Source organism: Phalacrocorax aristotelis, chromosome Z (assembly GCF_949628215.1).
Source record: "Phalacrocorax aristotelis chromosome Z, bGulAri2.1, whole genome shotgun sequence".
In the NCBI taxonomy this organism is placed as follows: Eukaryota; Metazoa; Chordata; class Aves; order Suliformes; family Phalacrocoracidae; genus Phalacrocorax; species Phalacrocorax aristotelis.
This window is the reverse complement of record NC_134311.1, coordinates 522,704-541,634: the sequence shown is the minus strand read 5'-3', so window position 1 is coordinate 541,634 and position 18,931 is coordinate 522,704. Positions and strand designations below refer to the sequence as shown.

The 18,931-nt window shown below is 47.8% G+C and overlaps 1 protein-coding gene across 2 annotated transcripts in view; it reads left to right on the top strand.

Moving 5' to 3' along the window:
• The first annotated feature begins 2,002 nt into the window (after positions 1-2,002).
• The window catches only part of ZCCHC7 (zinc finger CCHC-type containing 7), a 122,869-nt gene continuing 105,940 nt past the window's right edge, over positions 2,003-18,931 (top strand). Inside the window, exons 1-4 of one of the 2 annotated variants that reach the window (XM_075078314.1) lie at positions 2,003-2,065; positions 2,930-2,969; positions 5,412-5,527; positions 11,018-11,722. In XM_075078314.1, the coding sequence (XP_074934415.1) occupies positions 11,035-11,722 (688 nt within the window). In that variant the 5' untranslated portion in view covers positions 2,003-2,065; positions 2,930-2,969; positions 5,412-5,527; positions 11,018-11,034. The remainder of the gene's footprint in view (positions 2,066-2,929; positions 2,970-5,411; positions 5,528-11,017; positions 11,723-18,931) is intronic. The other variant, XM_075078315.1, reaches the window with a different exon arrangement.

The following is an 18,931-nucleotide window of genomic DNA, read 5'->3' as shown; positions in this document are numbered from 1 at the left end:
CAGATGCTGAGTTTAGCTCCCTTAAAAGCTTTTATTTACATTCACTTTTACTGATCTTTAGTAAGCTGCATAGGAAAATCTTTGAACTGCTGCCATCAGAGCAGCAGGTAAAGCAGTCTGATGCAGAAATTGAGCTTACAGAATGTTTAGTTTTATGAAACAATTATATTCAAAGCCATTTATAGGTGAAATATATGAAGTGGGGTTTGACTGAACATTCCAGTTTCAGGCAAATCCTCATACAATTGCGTATTCTTGAAAATGCACAATGTTTGTTGCGTCCCTCCAGGGTGGAAGAAGTTAATTCTAAAATGCAAGGACGGCAAAATAAAGAAACATGACAATTTGCTGTCCTTGCCACATCACAGTAATGAGAAAAACTCCTGTATTAGCAAGTCAGGGACGAGGCAGCTGTTTTGCACCAGGAGGTACTGGTTCATTACAATCCCAGTAAGAAAGGCACTAAGACTCCATACAGTGTCCCCAAAAATGCTAATTATCAGAGCTAACACCACAAAGAGAGGATAGCATAGGTAATCTTGGGTTCCTGTAGATGCAGAGACCCGCGTGCTGTGCAGCACCACGCAGGCTTCCAGCCAGCACACCGCACCGCGCCTCACGCCCAGCAGGTCCCCTCCATGGAAGGAGAACCCCACTTTGGTTGTTTGAGCTGTTACAGGACTTCCTTGCAAGAGAACAGTCCTGTGCATCATCTGTGCTAGCAGTCAGGCAGAAAGGAATTTTGCATGAGAACTCCTTCCTGCACTCCTGGATAAAGGCAAGGCGAGGCAGGTGGTGTAACTGCTGGGACCCAGCGGGCACTGCCTGCAGGCTCCTCTGCTGCCGTCGCCAGCCGGGGAAGCTCACCCTGCAGCCAGGGCATGTGCCCAGCACCGCACAGCCTCGGGGCCAGGCTGTGGGGCGCAGCCAGCCAGCTCAGGTTCACCGCCGCGGGCATGCAGCAGCTCTGCCAAAGTCATCGCTGACCCAGAGGGGCCCTTCTCCTCCTCCTTCCCCTCTGAGCTGCCCTGTCACAAAACAGCCCAAATCCTCTGCCTTCTCCAAAGCAGCCTCTGCTTGCGATTGAAAAATCTGGTTAAACTGTTTAAATCTGGCAGGCAGTACAGCAAGAGGCTCAAATTTTCCAGGCCGCCCATCAAACCCCACAGCTGGGTTGTTCCCAGTCTCAGTCCTGTCCTTGGCATCCCTCAGCAGATTCTCCTGACGGTTCACTGCCTCGTCCAAGTCCACCCCTCTGAGGTCAACCAGCCTTGAAGCCGCTGGGGCTCTTTGCACCCAAATGACCGCTCCTTCCTCGGCCAGCTCTCTGCTTCCCCGCAGGGAGCCCTGCCTGAACGCAACCCTTCTCCTTGCCTGAACTGCAAAGACACCGCATCTTCTTCATCGGCTCCTCCCGGAGCATCTCCCCCGGCACGGGCGCACGGGGGTGTGCAAGGCCTTATTTCCCGTTCGCCACGGGGCTGCAGTCCACACGGTCGCGGGGCAGCCGGCCGGAGCAGGGCTTTGCTTCCGAGCGGGAGGCTGCGGGAGCGAGGCATGCTGCGTGCTCCCCCGCTGCTCCCCTCACCTGCCGCACTCCTCGCGCGCCCCCGCTCCTTCGGCCCGCCGCCCTGTGCCTTCCTGCGCGCCGGCAGGGAGGCGGAGGCAGGCGGGAGGCCGTGGAAATCCCTCCGAGCGGGAGGCAGAGCCAGGCACGCAATTCACCGCGATCTGTGCCCAGAGCCGTGCCGCCGCCGGGCAGCAGCAGCGCTCCCCCGGCGCCCGGCACAGCGCTGGGTGCGGGGCGCTGACTCGCGCGCCCGGCAGCGCCGCTCGCCCCCGCCCCGTCCCCCACCCCGCCCGCTACGCCCCGCCCGCTACGCCCCGCCCGCTACGCCCCGCCCGCTACGCCCCGCCCGCTGCGGGGGGGCGGAGCGCGGCGCCACGAGCCCGCGTGACGGCGGCGGCGGCGGTGCGCGGGGAGGGGCGGGGCCGGAAGCACGCGGCCGGTGGGCGGGACGCGGCGCCGCCACTTCCTGCTCGGCGTGTCCCGGTGCGGCCGGCAGTGAGTACGGGAGCGGTGCGGCCCCGGCCGCCCGGCCCCGGCCCCCTGCGGCACGGCCCTGCCTCCCTGCGCGACCCCTGGGACCCGGCCCCGCCGGGCCTGCGCCTCCCCACCGGCAGGGCCGCCCGCCGGCTTCCCGCCCAGGCCCGCCCCGCTCGCTCCCTCCCTCCCTCCCTCGCTGCGGGCCCGGCCTTTCGCCCGGCCGAGCCCCGCCGCCTCCCCGCGAAGGCCCCTCTGCGTCCCCCCGCCGTCCCCACCCTGCCCACGGCAGCCGCTGCCCGGGTGCCCGGCCCGGTGCCGGCCCAGCCCCTCCCGGCGCGCAGTGTCCGTGCCCGCCCGCGGTAACCGGTGGGGGGGCGGTGGGGCCGTGCCCGCTCCGCTGGGTGCAAACCCTCCTTGCCATTAAACGTGTGCGAGCCACTGCGACAGCGTCCGTGTTTGTCTCCGGCTGCAGCCCGGCCCGGCCCGGCCCGTGAGGGAGCCCCGGGGGCGAGCGGCCCCAGGCGCGGCGGCGGTGCGGCGGGAGGGGCCGGCCGCCAGCCAGGGCGTCCGGCGCCGTTCAGGCCTCGCTCGGCCGCGGCGCGGCTGACACCGGCGCGGCACGGCCATCGGCGGCGTGCCGGTGCGGCGACTCCGCGCTTCCTCCCGCTTGCTGCTCCGGATACTCGGGATCTGTATTTCTTTCCGGCTGGCGCAGCTGCGTCCAGGTCACCAGGCCACATTCAGCCTTGGTCTGAGGAGAACCACATCTATTAACGGGAGGATGTTTGCACGGTTACTCTCGAACACGATTCCGAGAGTTGCTAGTGGGAGAAACCTGCCAAAAGGCTTGAAGTAAACTTCAAATGTTTTGTTATTTTCCAGGGTTTGGGTGTGGAAGATATATTCCTGTGATCCTCTGAAGGTATAGCATGTCGCTAGAAAAACATTTCTCTCTTCTCCAAAGCTTTTCTTTTCTCCTTTACGCTTATTTGCACTGTATTTAAAGAAAGTACAGAAAAGAAACATTATCTCGAACACACAGCAAATCAGCATAAGAATGAGTTTTACATCTCAGTATTGAGCAATGCCAGCTACCCTTGTAAGAAACGAGTGACAAAGTTTAGCCAAAAATAACTAATAGCAAATGTCACCATTAGATCAGCTTTACTGTGCTGTCTGCCCCTTTCTTGGGTACTTGAAACTGAGACGACAGGTATAGTACGTACTTGTCAGGGTCTGCCTCATGAAAACGGGGTGGGGGGTGCACTGGAATCTACCTCGAGGCATTCTCACGTGTGTCACTGTGAGGACATTTATACTCTAAACTGAGCGCATCGGTGCGGGGACCTGCTCTGATTGTCTGGTGGCTGCACATCCCGCCCAGGGTGGCAAATGAAAATTGTTTCTTTCTCACGTGCTCTGAGTGCACCTTGGTTTTCCCCATAAGCCAAAATACAATCTGTGTTACGTTTGGTGCAGAAACACAATACTGGTAGAGAAAAAAGCTGTCACCTGACATTGATCTCTAATAATAACCATATATTGTTGTGGTTTGTTTTTCTTTTTTTAAAATCCATTCAGATTTGACATTTGCATACAATTGTAGGGTAGCAAGAAGAAAAAAGATGTTATTTTGATTTTGGTGCTGTGCATTTTGATTGCTTATTTCTCCCAAAAAGGAGGTAGGCAGCTTCTGGTGAAGGGTATACATGCAGTTACAGCAGCTGAAACGATTTCATTAAACTGCATTTGGACATTTAAGTTTGGTATCAATTTCACGTTGGTTGCACCTGTGCAGTACCTTAATGGTCCGAAGTACTAGGTGGATTGTGTGTCACAAATACAAGTAAATGGAAAGCTGAGAAAAGGCCTAGTCTGCGCACAGCTATGAAGTCCATTGGTGTCTCCTACCATTCTGATGCCTGAACCTCCGTTCTGATAGACAGTTGTAGTTTTAGGAAGTTGTTGGTAATTTCCTCAAAAGAGCCTTCTTTTCCATTTTATTGTTGTGTCTGTCTGTAACAGAGTCTGGCGATAGGATCTTTACCTCCTGAGACCGCAAAGAACATGCTTGTTGCTGTACCTTCAGCATGGCCTTTGTCTTAAAGTGTTAGATTTGACGTTACTTCAAAGATCAAGCAGGGAGCAAGAAAAATACGGAAATATTTGGAATTTACTGATGATTTGTGGAGGGAATAGTACATTTGCCTGAAAGGCCATATTTGCAAAGGATGAAAAAGTGATCTATTTTGCAATTCATTGTTTGAGAGTTTTTTCTTTTAAGAAATCTGAATATTTGAGGTTAAGCAGAATGAGAGGAAGAGAGAAAAAGGTTACTGTGTGAGCTCTGAAAGATTTCAGGAGTTGAAAAAGTAAGAGCAGCAGAAGTAATGAAGCTAAGCAGAGGAAAGGAGGAGTTGGTAGGGAGAAACAAGGTACATGAAGCAGGAATAGCGTGGGAACGACTGGCCTGGGCATCTTACTGGTCCTTATGCAAAGCCCCTTCTGCATGTATGTTACATCTGAGTCTTCCAAACTGCTTTGAAATTCTGTCTGAGGAGGTAGCTGCCTGCATGCAACTTGGAAACTGCTGCGGGTGTTCCGATTAACTTGTTTGTGCTCTCTCTCCCTGCTTGCAAGTTCCAACCAGCACCTCCGTTCTGACTGCGCTGTGCTGCTGCCAGCTTCTGTCACTGTACCAGGTGGGGGATGCTGGGGTTATAATGGACTACATGGAAAGTGCTGGCAAGCAGTCTTTGTAGATGACCTGGGAAAATGATCTCCTGCCATTTGTAACTATAGCCATCTGGACTTTTCTTCAGAAATGGTTAAAAGGAATTCAGATAGCTGTGATTTTTTTCATTTTGTATAACACCATTAGCCCTTTACCTGAACTGTTCTTACTTGTGGCCTACCAGAGAGGCAGTCAGGTACTTCTGAGGAAGGTTGTGCTCTGGGTTCAGGTAGGAGTGGGATTCTTCCTTATGAAAGGGCACAGTTCTCTGCCTAGCTGGTGGCAAAAAGGACAATTGCACATAGTCTAAACCTTTCACTGGTGAAAGGAAATCTAAACTGCTGAAGACTAGCAGTCAGATATGTTTTTCTCTTTGAGTATCGGCATGAATACAGTAAGAGACTGCTTCACTTTGAGAATCTGACAGCGCACCTTTGTCTGTTGAGCTCTCCTTTCCTTGGGGCAGTGTTTTTGTCTGCTTTGATGCAAAACACCTGAAATGGGTGTTTCTCACACTGTGAATAAGAGGTGGGGCACAGCTATTGCCTGAGTTTGAGGACAGTGAAGAGGGGAACTAGACATCTTCAGGCTGTGTAGTGATGCTGATGTTTGATGTTTTTTGTTTCTCAGTGGCCTGCCATACATACTGAGCAAGAGGAGGAGCCCTTCATCATTCCACTTGTGCAGGGACCTGAGAGGAGGAGGAGCTGCTGTTTGAGCTGAGCTTCTGGGGAGGACAGATCAAAGTAAGTGAGGTGCAGTGCTGCCTCTTCTTACGCTTGCCTTCTTTATGAAGTATCTGTGAGTCAGCTCCTTGGGCGCTCTTTGACACTCGTGATCCAGGAGCCTTGTTTAGCTGCATGTTTTCAGCAATGGTCATGTACTTTGGTAACTTGTTTCAGTGGGTGACAGAATGGAAAGGAAAGAGATCTTGAATTAAATCAGCTTTTTGAGTATCACTAAAATTGCAGCATGCTTCAGGGAAATCTTTCATTTCCTACATCGCTGAAGGTCTTTTCTCACATCCCGTAATCACAGATTACTATTGTAAATGTGCTTGACTGGAGCTAGCTCTGCTTTTATTGTCACCCTGTGTATGGGAGCAGGCTAAGACCTGTTTGAAAGGGTGACCCCACGTAAAGCTGAAGTATGGGTGCTTCGGTTGGTCTGTCAGGTGCTTTTCTGTCTTATTTTTTTACTACCTGCAACAGTTCAGGTGACCAGTGTTTTACTTCTTCCTCCTATCTGTCACATACAAACCTAATCACTGGTATAAAATAGGTTTATTGTGTCTATTAGCACCAAGTTCTGACCGCATTCTTTCATGCTTTATTTGGCATAATGGATATTATATTTACCTAAGAACCTGGATGAGAGAGGCAGAGTCTAGCAGATACATCCATGTTATCCTCAGGTTATTGCTACATGCATGGTGCTGCTAAGCAGAGTTCTGTGTTGGCAGGTGTAAAAGTTTCCAGGAGGTTATAATCATTTTGTGGATGAGAGCTTTTAAAAAGGATTCTATAATCTCTACTTGTTAAGTTTTAAGACTGTATTCATAGGTTAGACACCAACTTGAGTCTAATAGGATATGGCAGAGGTGAGTGAATGTGTGGATGAGTAGGGTTCTGATGGTCTTTGGATGTGATCTCAGCTGGCGATGACCAAAGTGACTTCTTTAGCTGTGCAAGTGAGATTGGATCATGTGTGCTTATCTACTGGAAGCCTAAATAAACAGAAAAGGGTGCAATGTATGGATTGTCAGTAAGCATTGTTTCCTCCTTGTGCTGTCATGTTTTATGTGGTTTCACAGAATCACAGAATGGTAGGGGCTTGGCAGGGCCCTCTGGAGATCATCCCGTCCCACCCCTGTTTGAGCAGGCACCCCCAGAGCAGGGGCACAGGACCGCGTCCAGGCGGGATGTGAATGTCTCCAGGGAAGGGACCCCACAGCCTCTCTGGGCAGCCTGTGCCCCTGCTCTGGCACCCGCACAGGGAAGGGGTTTGTCCTCATGTTCAGGTGGAGCTTCCCGTGTTCCAGCTTGTGCCCGTGGCCCCTTGGCCTGGCGTTGGGCACCACTGGAAAGAGTCTGGCCCCATCATCCTGACACCCACCCTTCAGATACTTACAGGGATTTATGAAATCCCCCTCAGTCTTTTCTTCTCCAGGCTGAACAAACCCAGATCTCTCAGCCTTTCCTCATAAGGGAGATGCTTCAGCTCTCTGACCATCTTGGTAGGTCTCCACTGGACTTGCTCAAGCAGTTCCCTGTCCTTCTTAAACTGCAGGGCCCAAAACTGGACACAGTACTCCAAATGCGGTCCCACTGGGGCAGAGCAGAGGGGGAGGAGGACCTCCCTTGACCTTCTGGACACACTCCTTTTAATGCACCCCAGGACACCGCTGGCCTTCGTGGCCCCAAGGGCACGGTGCTGGCTTAGGGTCACCTCGCTGCCCCCCAGCACCCCCAGGGCCTTCTCAGCAGAGCTGCTCTCCAGCAGGTCCCCTCCAGCCTGTGCTGGTGTGGGGGGCTGTTCCTCCCCAGGGGCAGGACCTTGCACTTGCTCTTGAATTTCATCAGGCTCCCCTGGGCCCAGCTCTCCAGCCTGCCCAGCTCTCGCTGAATGGCAGCACGGCCCTCTGGTGCATCAGCCACCCCTCCCAGCTTGGTATCGTCAGTGAACTTGCTGAGGGGACGCTCTGTCCCATTGTCCAGGTCATTGATGAATATGTTGAACAGGACTGGACCCAGCACAGACCGCTGGGAACACCACTAGTGACAGGCCTCCAGCCAGACTCTGCAGCATTGATCATGACCCTCTGAGCTCTGTTGTTGAGCCAGTTCTCTGTCCACCTCACTGTCCCCTCCTCCAACCCACACTGCCTTAGCTTGCCTGTGAGGAAGCTATGGGAGACAGTGTCGAATGCCTTACTGAAGCCAAGATAGACAACATCCACTGCTCTCCTTTTGTCGACCCAGCCAGTCACAACGTCACAGAAGGCTGTCAGATCGGTCAAGCATGATCTCCCCTTGGTGAATCCATGTTGACTACTTCTGTTAACCTTCTTGTCCTCTCCATGCCTGGAGATGACCTCCAGGATGAACTGCTCCATCACCTTTCCAGGGATGGAGGTGAGGCTGACTGGCCTGTAGTTCCCCAGATCCTCCTTCTTGCTGTTTCTGAAGACTGGAGTGACATTTGCTGTCCTCCAGTCCTCGGGCACCTCTCCTGTCCTCCATGGCCTTTCAAAGATGATGGAGAGTGGCTCAGCAAGAACATCTGCCAGCTCCCTCAGCACTCGTGGGTGCGTCCCATCGGGGCCCATGGATTTGTAAGGATCCAGTTTCCATAGGTGATCTCTGACCCAGTCCTCCTCAACCGATGGCAAGTCTTCCTTTGTCCCAATTTGTCCTTTCTTTTCTGGGGGCTGGGATGCCTGAGGGCCAGCCTTAGCAGTGAAGACTGAGGCAAAGGTGGCATTCAGTAACTCCGCCTTCTCTGCATCCTGTGTTACCAGGGCCCCTTCCTTGTTCAGCAGTGGGGCCACTGTGTCCCCAGTCTTCCTTTTACTGCTGATGTATTTAAAGAAGCCCTTCTTGTTATCTTTGACATCCCTTGCCAGATTTAATTCCAAGTGGGCCTTGGCCTTCCTCATCGCATCTCTGCACACCCTGACAGCATTCCTACATTCCTCCCAAGTGGCCAGTCCCTTTTTCCACATACTGTGAACCTCCCTCTTCCATTTGAGTGTCTCTAGAAGCTCTTCGCTCATCCATGCGGGTCTCCTGGATCCTCTGCCTGACTTCCTCCAGGGGATGCACCGATCTTGAGCTTGGAGGAAGTGGTCCTTGAATACTGTCCAGCTTTCTTGGGCTCCCCTGCCTTCCAGAGCTCTAGCCCATGGGATTCCTCCTAGCAGGCCACTGAAGAGGCCAAAGTTTGCTTTGTTTATTTTGGTGGGAAAAGTATTTTCTTCCTTAGTCTGACTTCTGGTATAACACAAATACAAATGAGGCCAAATCTATCATAATCAGGGAAGGACAGATCTTGGAGGGTGTGCACAGAAAGCTGTCATAGTAAGAGACTTGAGGTTCTTTAAATACCATAATTGCACAAACTACTTGCATACAAAGATCCCGAATCTAAATTTTTGTACTCGAGTGTCAGTATGTGAATTTAAACAATACCATGCAACTTCCTTCCTGAACTAAAAAACTGAACTCTGTCTGACAGTTTCCTGTCTAAAAAAGCTTGTTGGCTGCCCTTGGAGTAACTGTAACACAGAAATAAAGATGGACTTTTCAGAGAAAGTACTCCCTTTCCTCCATGCATAATGTGGTTATGCAAATAAAATAATGTATCCATGAATGAAGCAAAGTAACTTCAGAATGCCTCTGGATTCCATGTCTCACTAGGGAGTAGGCAGTGAACTCTAGGGGCACTTGCCGTTGGGTTGGGGTCACAGGATAGTTGAGGTTGGAAGGAACTTCTAGCAATTGTCTTGTCCAACCTCTTGACTCAGAGCAGAGTGGGGTAGAGTGGTTTGCTCAGGGCCATGCCTGTCTGGGTCTTGAACATTTTCAAGGATGGATGCTCCGCAGTCTTTCTGGGCATCAGAGTAAAAAAGGTTTTTTTTTCTTATGCTTAAGTGGAATTTCCCGTATTTTATTTTTTGTGCCTGCTGCCTCTCATCATGTTGCTGGACACTAGGTGTGAAAGCACCTGGCTCTGCATTATTTACTCTTCCCCCCCATCAGGCATTTATGTACATTTATAAGATCCCCCTGAGCCTCTTCTTGAGGATGAACAGTCCCAGCTGTCTCAGCCTCCCCTCATATGACAGATGCTCCAATCCCTTAATCATTTTAGCGGCCCTTTGCTGCACTCACTGCAGTATGTCCATCTTTCCTAGTATGGGAGGGCCCAGAGCTGTGCACAGCACTGTCGGTGAGGTCCTGTGAGCGCTGACTAGAGCAGAAGGATAACCTACCTCACCCTGCTGGCGATGCTCTTCAGGAGCCCAAGACAGGGTTTTTTGTCCCAAAAGTGTATTGGCTTATGGCCGACCTGGCCCATCCCAAGTCCTTTTTTCCAAACCCACGCTCCAGGCAGTGGGCTCCCAGGCTGTCTCCTTCCCAGGCGCAGGACTTGGCATTTACCTTTGTTGACCTTCATGAGGATCCTCTATGCCCACTTCTCCAGCCCACTGAGGTACCTCCAAATGGCAGCACAACCATCTGCTGTATCAACCGCTCCTCCCAATTTTGCATCATCATCAAAGGTGCTGAGGGTGCACTTTGTCCCATCAGCCAGCTCTTACAGTGTGTTTGTTTAAAAAGCAGTATTGCTGAATACATGAGGGGGGAAATTGGGGCTTTAGTCCTAGATCCACCAAAAAGGCCACTAAAGGTTGTTCATAGTTATTGCTTAACTGGTAGCAGCACAGAGGTGTCAAGTTGACCTGGGCAGACACTGTTTGCAGGTTTATTTTCGTCAGGTCCGAAAGAATCGTAGTTGCATTTTCATGGCATCGTAACACAGTTCATAAGTCCTGACAGGACAATGTGATGTGGTAGTTCATATGAATGCTGCAGATTTGTATACTACTGTTACCATTCTTTTTTTTTTTTTAATGCTACCTTCAGACCTGAGCGTGTCTGGGTGCTTCTGTATCATAGCCCTAGCACTTCTTGTCATAGGGTTAAATGCTGAAGTGCCAGTTCAGGTGGCTCTGCAGCCTGGGTGTAGACAGGCTCCAAGTTACTTCTGTCAAATATTGCTGAATGTTCCTTTGCTGCTCTTTCAGGTATGCATATAAGATGTTACTTAGTAAAACAAGTTGCAGAGTACCCAGAGATAATGCGAGTTGGCAGAACAATCAAAACTTGGCTTCAGGCACTCGTGGCTCCTGACCCATGCAGGTACCCTGGTTTTGAACCCAGGGTGGAGAGGAGCTGTGGAAGCTTAGAGTGCATGAAGTGCAACTTTCAGAAGCCAAAGTAGCTGAGGTTAAGTAGTAGTTAAGATTAAAGCACAGGCACCCTTAAGTAGCTTTTGCTATTATGGATTTGAGCATTGACTGCTGTAGCTGTTAAGTCTGCTCAGTTTATCTTCCGTACGCAGAGCTCTATGAATAACCTTAGCAATTTCAGAAAGACCAAAGGTACCATTTGAAAGATGGTTTTGGGCATACATTCATGACCATTCTGATACAACCTCTTGGTTTTTTGTAGACTATTCGCTTTCCAGAATGTTTGTTGGATATGAAGATGATGAGGATACTGAAGCGTATGAAGATGAACTTTATCATGAGGAGTCATCCAGTGAGCATAGTGTTGATAGCGAGGTGGAATTTCATCTCTACAGCCAGATCCACTATTCCCAAAATCTTGGAGAAATCAGCACACTGGAAATGGATGACGAAGCTGATGTTGCAGGAGTCACGGGTCATAGTTCAGTTCTAACTGAGAAACGGTGTGAAGACGAGAAGATCGCTGAACTAACTGATTGTGGCGTTCTGCTTTCAGATGACCCTGAGATCATTGTCTTGTCTGATACACCAGATGAAGACAGTGTTTACAAAAGCAAAGTAAAGAAGTCGACAAGCTCTTTAGCTCAAGGGAAAACACATATCCATCCAGGATCCTCCCCATCAAGTCATGACAAAGCTGCTGGATGTAATACCCTGTATCCTGCTGGGTCAGGCACAGACATTTCAAGGCAGAGGAAAAGCACTGGTGGGAAGCTTAGCCCAGTCAGTTCTGCTGGAGCTCATGCCATCCAAGATGTGTTGGTAATAGATGATAGCTCGGAGGAGGAGAGTGTGATGTCTGAAAGTGATAATGTCGAGAGTTGGATGCTTTTGGGAGCTGGTGCAGATGACAGAGATGAAGATATAATGTTGAACCTCGAAGGCTGTACAACTCCTGTCAGCAAAGGTTAGACCTTTTGTTTTTTAATAATTTTTTAATTCTTCTGTATGTGGGAGGATTTGTCTGCAACGATACTGATACCAATATTTGAAAAGAAAGATAAACAGCAAATCGGAGCGCGTAATGATGGCCGCAAAACTATGATGAAGGAAATAGCCATTTGTTTGTACCATTTCAATACCATTATTTCAGTAGTGTCATATATGGAGAGAGCATTTTTGCTAGTAGAAATTTAGAAGTAATATCAGAGTGATTCATGTTGTGAACATTCCAAATTTCATGTATATTTTGTATTTCTAAGAGTACATAAGAAGTTGCAGAGGGCGAGGGGAAGGGGAGTAAAATAAAGCAGAAATACAATGGTTTCGTATTGTAAACGGAGTGAGTGGGGAAAAAAAACAGCTTGAGGACTAAAGACAAGAAAATCAGCGATAGGCGTAACAATAAAAAGTTTGCTGAAGGGCGCTGCAGGGTAGGAAAGTAATCGGTGCTCATAACCCAGGGAGCAGTGTCATTCCTGGTTTCGTGTGGTGAGATTTCTGCCCCTAGCCCCTGTCTGCCTGGCCTCATTGCCCACCTGCGGTGCAGGCACCAGCGCTTGTTAAGGCTTTGCTGTGTGCTAGACCAGAGAAGTTACAACTCAGGAAAGGGATGAGCTGTAGCAGGAGAGGGCAGAAACGGAGGGGAGACCTTCTGAGCTGGTTCCCCTCCCAGAAGCAGATTCTGTAACCACTCCTTCAGGAGTCTGGCTGTTTGGGTTGTTAATCTAAACTTTACTGTAACTTCTTGTTACAGTAATAACTGTAACTTCTGAATAATTCAGAGAGATTCCCAACTGCTAAGACTGACATCTAACATTTTGGTTTTTTGCAAAGTATTCTTCCACCTTACTGTGCAGAAACTTAGTAAATATAATGGTAAGCGTCACAGATTTTTAGATACGTGTTTGTAATAATTGTACTACGTAATACATACCTTGCTACCAGCAACTAAAAACTCTCGTAGAGGATTAGCAGTGCCTTTTTTCGTGCCCACCGGCTTCCCGAAGCACAAAGGTAGTTTCCAGAAACAGCGTCCCCTGCCAGTCTGAGAGGAAACACTACGTGAAGAAAGGCTGCTTCAGCGGCAAGGCTAGCCAGATCAGCTGCAGCATTTGCGAGACTTGCTTATTTTTTTTCAAATATACCATAATTTAATACTTGGCGCACATGCAAATGAGGCAGTTTTGGGTGCAGGGAAATGAAATGTTCTGCAGTGTGTATGTGCAGGCAGATACTAGTCAAGTTCTTCCTGAGGGTGGGTGTGCAAACAGCGCTGCTGTTCACATGCTGCTACTAAGCTGTTTGAGAGGAGAAAGCTGAGAGATTGTCTTTGCCTTCTTTTCTGGCAAAACACCTGTTTCTTTCCCACAAATGTTTAATGACTTTTTGCTTAGAGTTGTTCTTGTGTATGTTTTTGCATAGCTATCCTTAGTGCTTGGCTAAACAGGCCGTTGTGTGCACTCGATCTCAGATGGTCGACTAGAGCTGCCGGTGTGCTTGCCCAAGCCTCAGAGACTTAAGAAATGCTTTCCCTGTTCCCAGTGCAATGCCAGAGGAGTGGCAGAGCATTCAGTTGCCATGCCGGAAACCCAGACAGCCACATTATATTTGGAATTTTTGTAACATTTTCTTCCTATAAATCTTCTAAAATGCGTTCCTAAGAATTAGCTTAAAGTTGCTAAATTTCATTAATTTCTTTCTATTTGTATTTTCATATCCTGTCCTTTTCTTTGAACCTAGAGCTAATTAGCTTGTCTTTTTCTTAAATTACTCTGCCCGTTGGGGAGCAAATGTTTGGTGCCATGTGGTGGCTGCTGTAAGAGCAATGGAGTTTGTGCATAGCACAGTTAATGCGCTTTCTGGGTAGTGTCTGTTTTTCTCATAACTGCTGGGCAGACAAATGACCTGGAGTTAGGTTTCCTTTGTTCGGTTTACTCTGTGTATCTCCTTGGATTTATGTACCAAAATTGCTGATGGCAGTGCTAAAGATTACCCAAAAACCCCAGAAGATAGAAAGATGTTTAAACAGTGCTTGAGACTTTCAGCATATTTCAAAATTACATATACACATTTTGGGAAACATTCTCTACTTAATTTAGTGGAGTGATTATGCTTTCTCAGTGTAACATGGAAATGAAAATTCATGTCTTCGTTCTTTGTGCTTTTCTAACAAAGGTGTGCCAGTGCTAACCAAGAGAGGCTTTTAAAAATCAATATGGGAGGTTAATATCAGGAGACAGTTTTGCTACTGTCTTACTGTATGCTTTTGTAACAAATGTAGTAATGTTTCTTATTCATATATATATTTATAGGTGTTGACAATAAGCAAGCCACATTCAAAGCAGGTAGCGGGAGAAGAATTTTCCTGTGCTGTATAAACTTGTCATGCTGTTCAGAACTAAAATTGTTTCATTGAATATAGGCAACGTAAACATTTTTTGAGATGCTCAAATGGGAAGTCAACAGCAGTCACACAAGAGGCTCATAAATATAACTGTTCTCCTGCTGTCGTGGTTTAGCCCCAGCCAGGAACCAAGTCCCACATAGCCACTCGCTGACTCTCCCCTGGTAAGATGAGGGACAGAATCAGAAGAGTAAAAGCGAGAAAAATCCTGGGCTGAGATAAAGACAGTTTCGTCGGTAAAGCAAAATCCGTGCATGCAAGCAAAGCAAAACAAGTTCATTGACTCCTGCCCATGGGCAGGCAGGTGTTCAGCCACCTCCAGGAAAGCAGGGCTCCATCATGCATAACAGTTACTTGGAAAGACAAACACCATCACTCTGGATGTCCCCCCTTCCTTCTTATTCCCCCAGCTTTATATACTCAGCACGATGTCATATGGTGTGGGACATCCTTGGGGTCAGTTGGGGTCAGCCATCCTGGCTGTGCCCCCTCCCAGCTTCTTGTGCCCCTGGCAAGGCATGGGGAACTGAAGAAGTCCTTGAGTAGTGTAAGTGCTACTTAGCAACAACTAAAACATCTCTGCATTATCAACATTATTTTTAGCACAAATCCAAAACATGGCCCATACTAGCTACTATGAAGAAAATTAACTCTGTCCCAGCCGAAACCAGGACACCTACTCCAATTTTTATTCTCAAAGCTACATCAGAACCTCCTCAGAACCCCCTCAGAACCCCCTCTTGCACCTTGCCTCACGTCATAGTGGTTTTGCCAACAGCAGCCTCGTGCCTGGAGCTGTGGGACGTACAGGACATGCATCAGGCACACGCAGCCGTTTGGGAGCAGGTGCTAGTCGTACAGGCACATCTCTCTCCGCTTTAGCTGTTGCCTTTCTATGTATGGATGACTTCGCAGAAAGCTTTACCCTTTGCACATTTCTTCTGACTGTGCACAAGGTAACGACGATCTGTTTGAATCTGGTGTACGCTGTGGGCAGAGCAGAGGCCCCTGCCCTGGTGCTGGCCTCCACGCACACACGCACATGAGGTGGAGAGAGTACCGCAGGAGTGGGCTCCAGTCAAAGCCCTGATTCTCAACCACATCCCGAATTCCTGTGAATGATATTCGGGTAGCTCCAACTGCAAAAGTTTGGTTCAGCTGCTCTGTTTCTACTGTGTGTACTGATGGGGATGCAAAGGCACAGGCTTAAAATATATTGGTGTGGTATGTATGTGTGTATTTAATGTAAAGCTGAAACAGCATCCAAATAGTTTTAGGGAACAAAAGCCAAAAATCTTCTTAATGTAAAGTAACCATAATTTGTATATGGAGCTTACGCAGCATTGTATTTCCAATTTTATAAAGGACTCCATACTGAAATGTCAACATAAAAATTTTAAATCTGAAGGAAGAAATAAATTTTAAAAATGTGTGTTAGCAAATTATCCTCTCAAAGATAATTAAATTATTTTGAGACATGCTTAGTTCTGTTTTCAGGGTTTCTACAGAATGAGATCCAGTATGTAGGTGACTACACACTATGTAAGTTACTATTTTAGGGCTTGCAGTATCAGTAAGGATGGACATAGCATGTAGTGACTGGTGAAGCCTTGCCCTTTCCCTTCTCCCCCGAAACTGCCTGTGACTCTCTAAGTGGGGCAGACCTCCCGTAACAGTGTCATGGTGTGTCTAGTGTCCAGTTTGCTTCACATTAAAAAGGGAACTGAAATGTGAACAATTCTCTGGCTATGAGAGGAGCCAGTTTTCTCAGTCATTTGATGAGTCTGTTTTCATGTCCGAGTCTCTGAAATAGAGGTGCTGAGGTTCCACTGGAGTCAGAAATAAACTCCTCAATGAAAGGAATTAGGCATATATCCTTATTCTGTTAACTCCTCTGCATCTTACTTGCCTGCCCTGCTCTTGTCTAATAGCCTTGCTATTTTTAACATTCTCTATAAAGAAAAATGCTCTCTTGATGCCTCCAGTGCAGAGAGTCTTCTCCCCATGAGGCCTTCTAGCTTCAGTCACCACTGCTGTGACAGAAACAGATGTCCCTTTGCCTTGGGAAAGGAGCGCTGGTTCCTGAGGGTAAATCAAGATTCACCTGTACCCTTCTGTCTTCAGCTGACATGGTGAAAGTTAGGGCTGGTCCACAAACACTGCTGAAAGCTTTTCCTTCCTTCCTGCCCTCTTTCCACAAGGCTTTAGATGCCTTTCACTTTTTATTTTTGTTTGTCTAATACCACGGTAAGCAAAGCCATGTTTGTCCCCATATTTCTGTAAATTCCAACTTTTTGTCATGCATCTGCTGGTTTCTCAGCAAACACAGCTGACTGGCAACCTTTGTTATTTGGGATATGCAGATGGGTGCTGGCTTTCTTGCTCCACACAGAGGAATATCAGGGAAAGCACTTACTGTGACCACAGTGACTCCGGCCCTCCTCACCCTGACTTTGTTTTTCTGTGGTGAGATTGCGCACAGCAGTGACGACGGTCAGCCAAGCTGAAAGAGTGACCGTGCACCTGTGTGTGTTACGTGCCCCCACTGGGTCATCTGTGCGTTTCCTTGCACGGCGTTTGGAAAAGTGCACGCTGCTGCTTCTTGCTCTGCAAAAAGGGTTTTACCTGCTGCATGAGGCATTAAAAAAATCGGTAATTCAGAAAATCTAGGTCTCTGGTATGATTTACCAGATTTTTTAAACATTTGGAATCCAGAAGAAAGTGTGCAAAGAGCATCATTACAAACTGAACTGTGTACTAAATGTACTGAATTAATCTTTAGTGTCGGAGAGTTTCCAGGTCTTTGAAGGAGAGTTTTCCCCTCTCATCCCTTTCTTCCACTTTGTAATAAAATTATATATGATTAGAATGTTAATCTCCTGTACTTGGAAGTTTTTCATCCATTCCTTCATTAAAAGCTTCCTTTTAACATATTTCTTCTCCCATGTATAGCTGCAATCCTAATCTTGGCATTCTTTTTTTTCCTCACTGCTTTTGGAAGGGCAGCTTTCAAGGCTGCAGCATTGATGTCCGGCCACTAAGGGGTACAAAAAACAATTTATCTTCTCCCTGTTTCATCCTCTGCCCACCCAGTACCTTCCTTGAAGACAACAGGCTGACGTGATCGTGCTCTGGGCTTGGCAGGTTTGTCGAGCGTGGGTGTGTAGGGTTGTTTTTGAATTCAAGGTTTTTATAAAACAGCACATACATACTCTGCTGGGTTCCCAGGGAGGGAACGGTTGTTTTCTTCTCTGCCATGATTTTTTTCTTCTTAACAAGGGTTTTACAAGAGCATAGCTAGAGGTACTACCTCTGGCATGAGAAGTTGCTTTTAAAAGCAACAGCTGCTGGGTATCGTCCACCCTAGTAAAGAGCGTAACGTTTGAAAGCTCTTCGTGGTTGTTGCTCCGCAGCCTGCGAGCCTCGTCAGAAGCCCTGCTGCAGCCTCCTTAGCAGCTCTGGCCGTGTTTTCGTGACATTTGCGGACAGTGACAGGGCCTGCAATAGTTTGAAGGATTCCCATCCGTGCTGCTAGGGGGTCCTGGGGAGCTCCTTTCCTCTACCAGCAGCATCCCTCCGGAGCAGGGAGCGGCTCAGCTTCTGTTGGGTGCAATGCCTGCTCAGCTGGAGCTCACTCCAGCCCTGCGGCACGATGTACCAGGGATGACACTGTGCTTTTATTTAGCGCCCTGCTCCACGGCTGTGTAGGAGCCGTCCTTGGTGTACCTTTGGCTCTGGTGGTAACCTCAGACAAACAAAGAGCAGAAGACTCGGAGCAGAAAGCACAAAACTCAGCTGCGGCTTATGGGGTGTAACGATATAGTTTTAAGTCTGATTATCACATGACCTTCTAGCTGTCTGAATAGATGAAGTAATTTTTTGTTTCCTAAGAGATTGACTTCTAGAATTTGGTAAAATAATGAGTATTTTTAATCTTCTCTGTTGAAAGAAGTTATGAAAGGAAGCCAGCGTCCAAGGGGCAAATCATTTCACTTGAGGCACAGTGTTTTATGTCCACTTTTGCTCTTACTGTCCTGCAAAACTGCCCTGTACAAAAAGAAATAGTGCAGATAAAGTGCAAGCTAGTATTTCCAAAGCAGTTTTTTCAGCTTTCCATTTTGGCGACCATTTCCACCTTGTTTTTCCACGTTTAGAGGTCTTGCTATGCACTGATCTTTATCCTTACTAATCAAGTCTCTCATTTAGTCAAAGAAACCATAATATAAATACATCTGTAAAATGAAAATCAAAAGGGGAAGGGGAGATTTGAACATTTAGTGAATGAAACCATAAAAACCCCCCATGCTTAAAATGGAAAAAAGGAATTTGAAAGCAATTTATTTTTGCCCCTTCCCTAGAAAATAACGTAGGAAGGAGTTTTCTATTCCGCAGCAGTAACTACAGCTTATGGAGTCAAAATAGAAACAGTAGTTTCTGATAAATTTAGCTTATTGTTTTATCTCTGTCAGCCATGCTCAAAAAGGAAACACGCTTTGTTAACTAGCAGTGTTTTAAATGGCTTCTTCGGGATGTATGACTTAATTTTCTCTTAACTCTGTGTGGTACTATAGAAGCTATTCAAAAATCTGACCACATCTGTATTTTTTTTCTCTCTGTGCTGTTATTCAAATCCTTCAGTGTATTTTTAAACAGTGCAAAGGTGTAAACTTACTTCTAAAATAACAGAAAATTACAGTAAGTTGTGCTTTTCTGCTTCAATTTACCTTTTCCCTTGACAGCTAGTTTTGAACACAACATTTGCAAGGTATA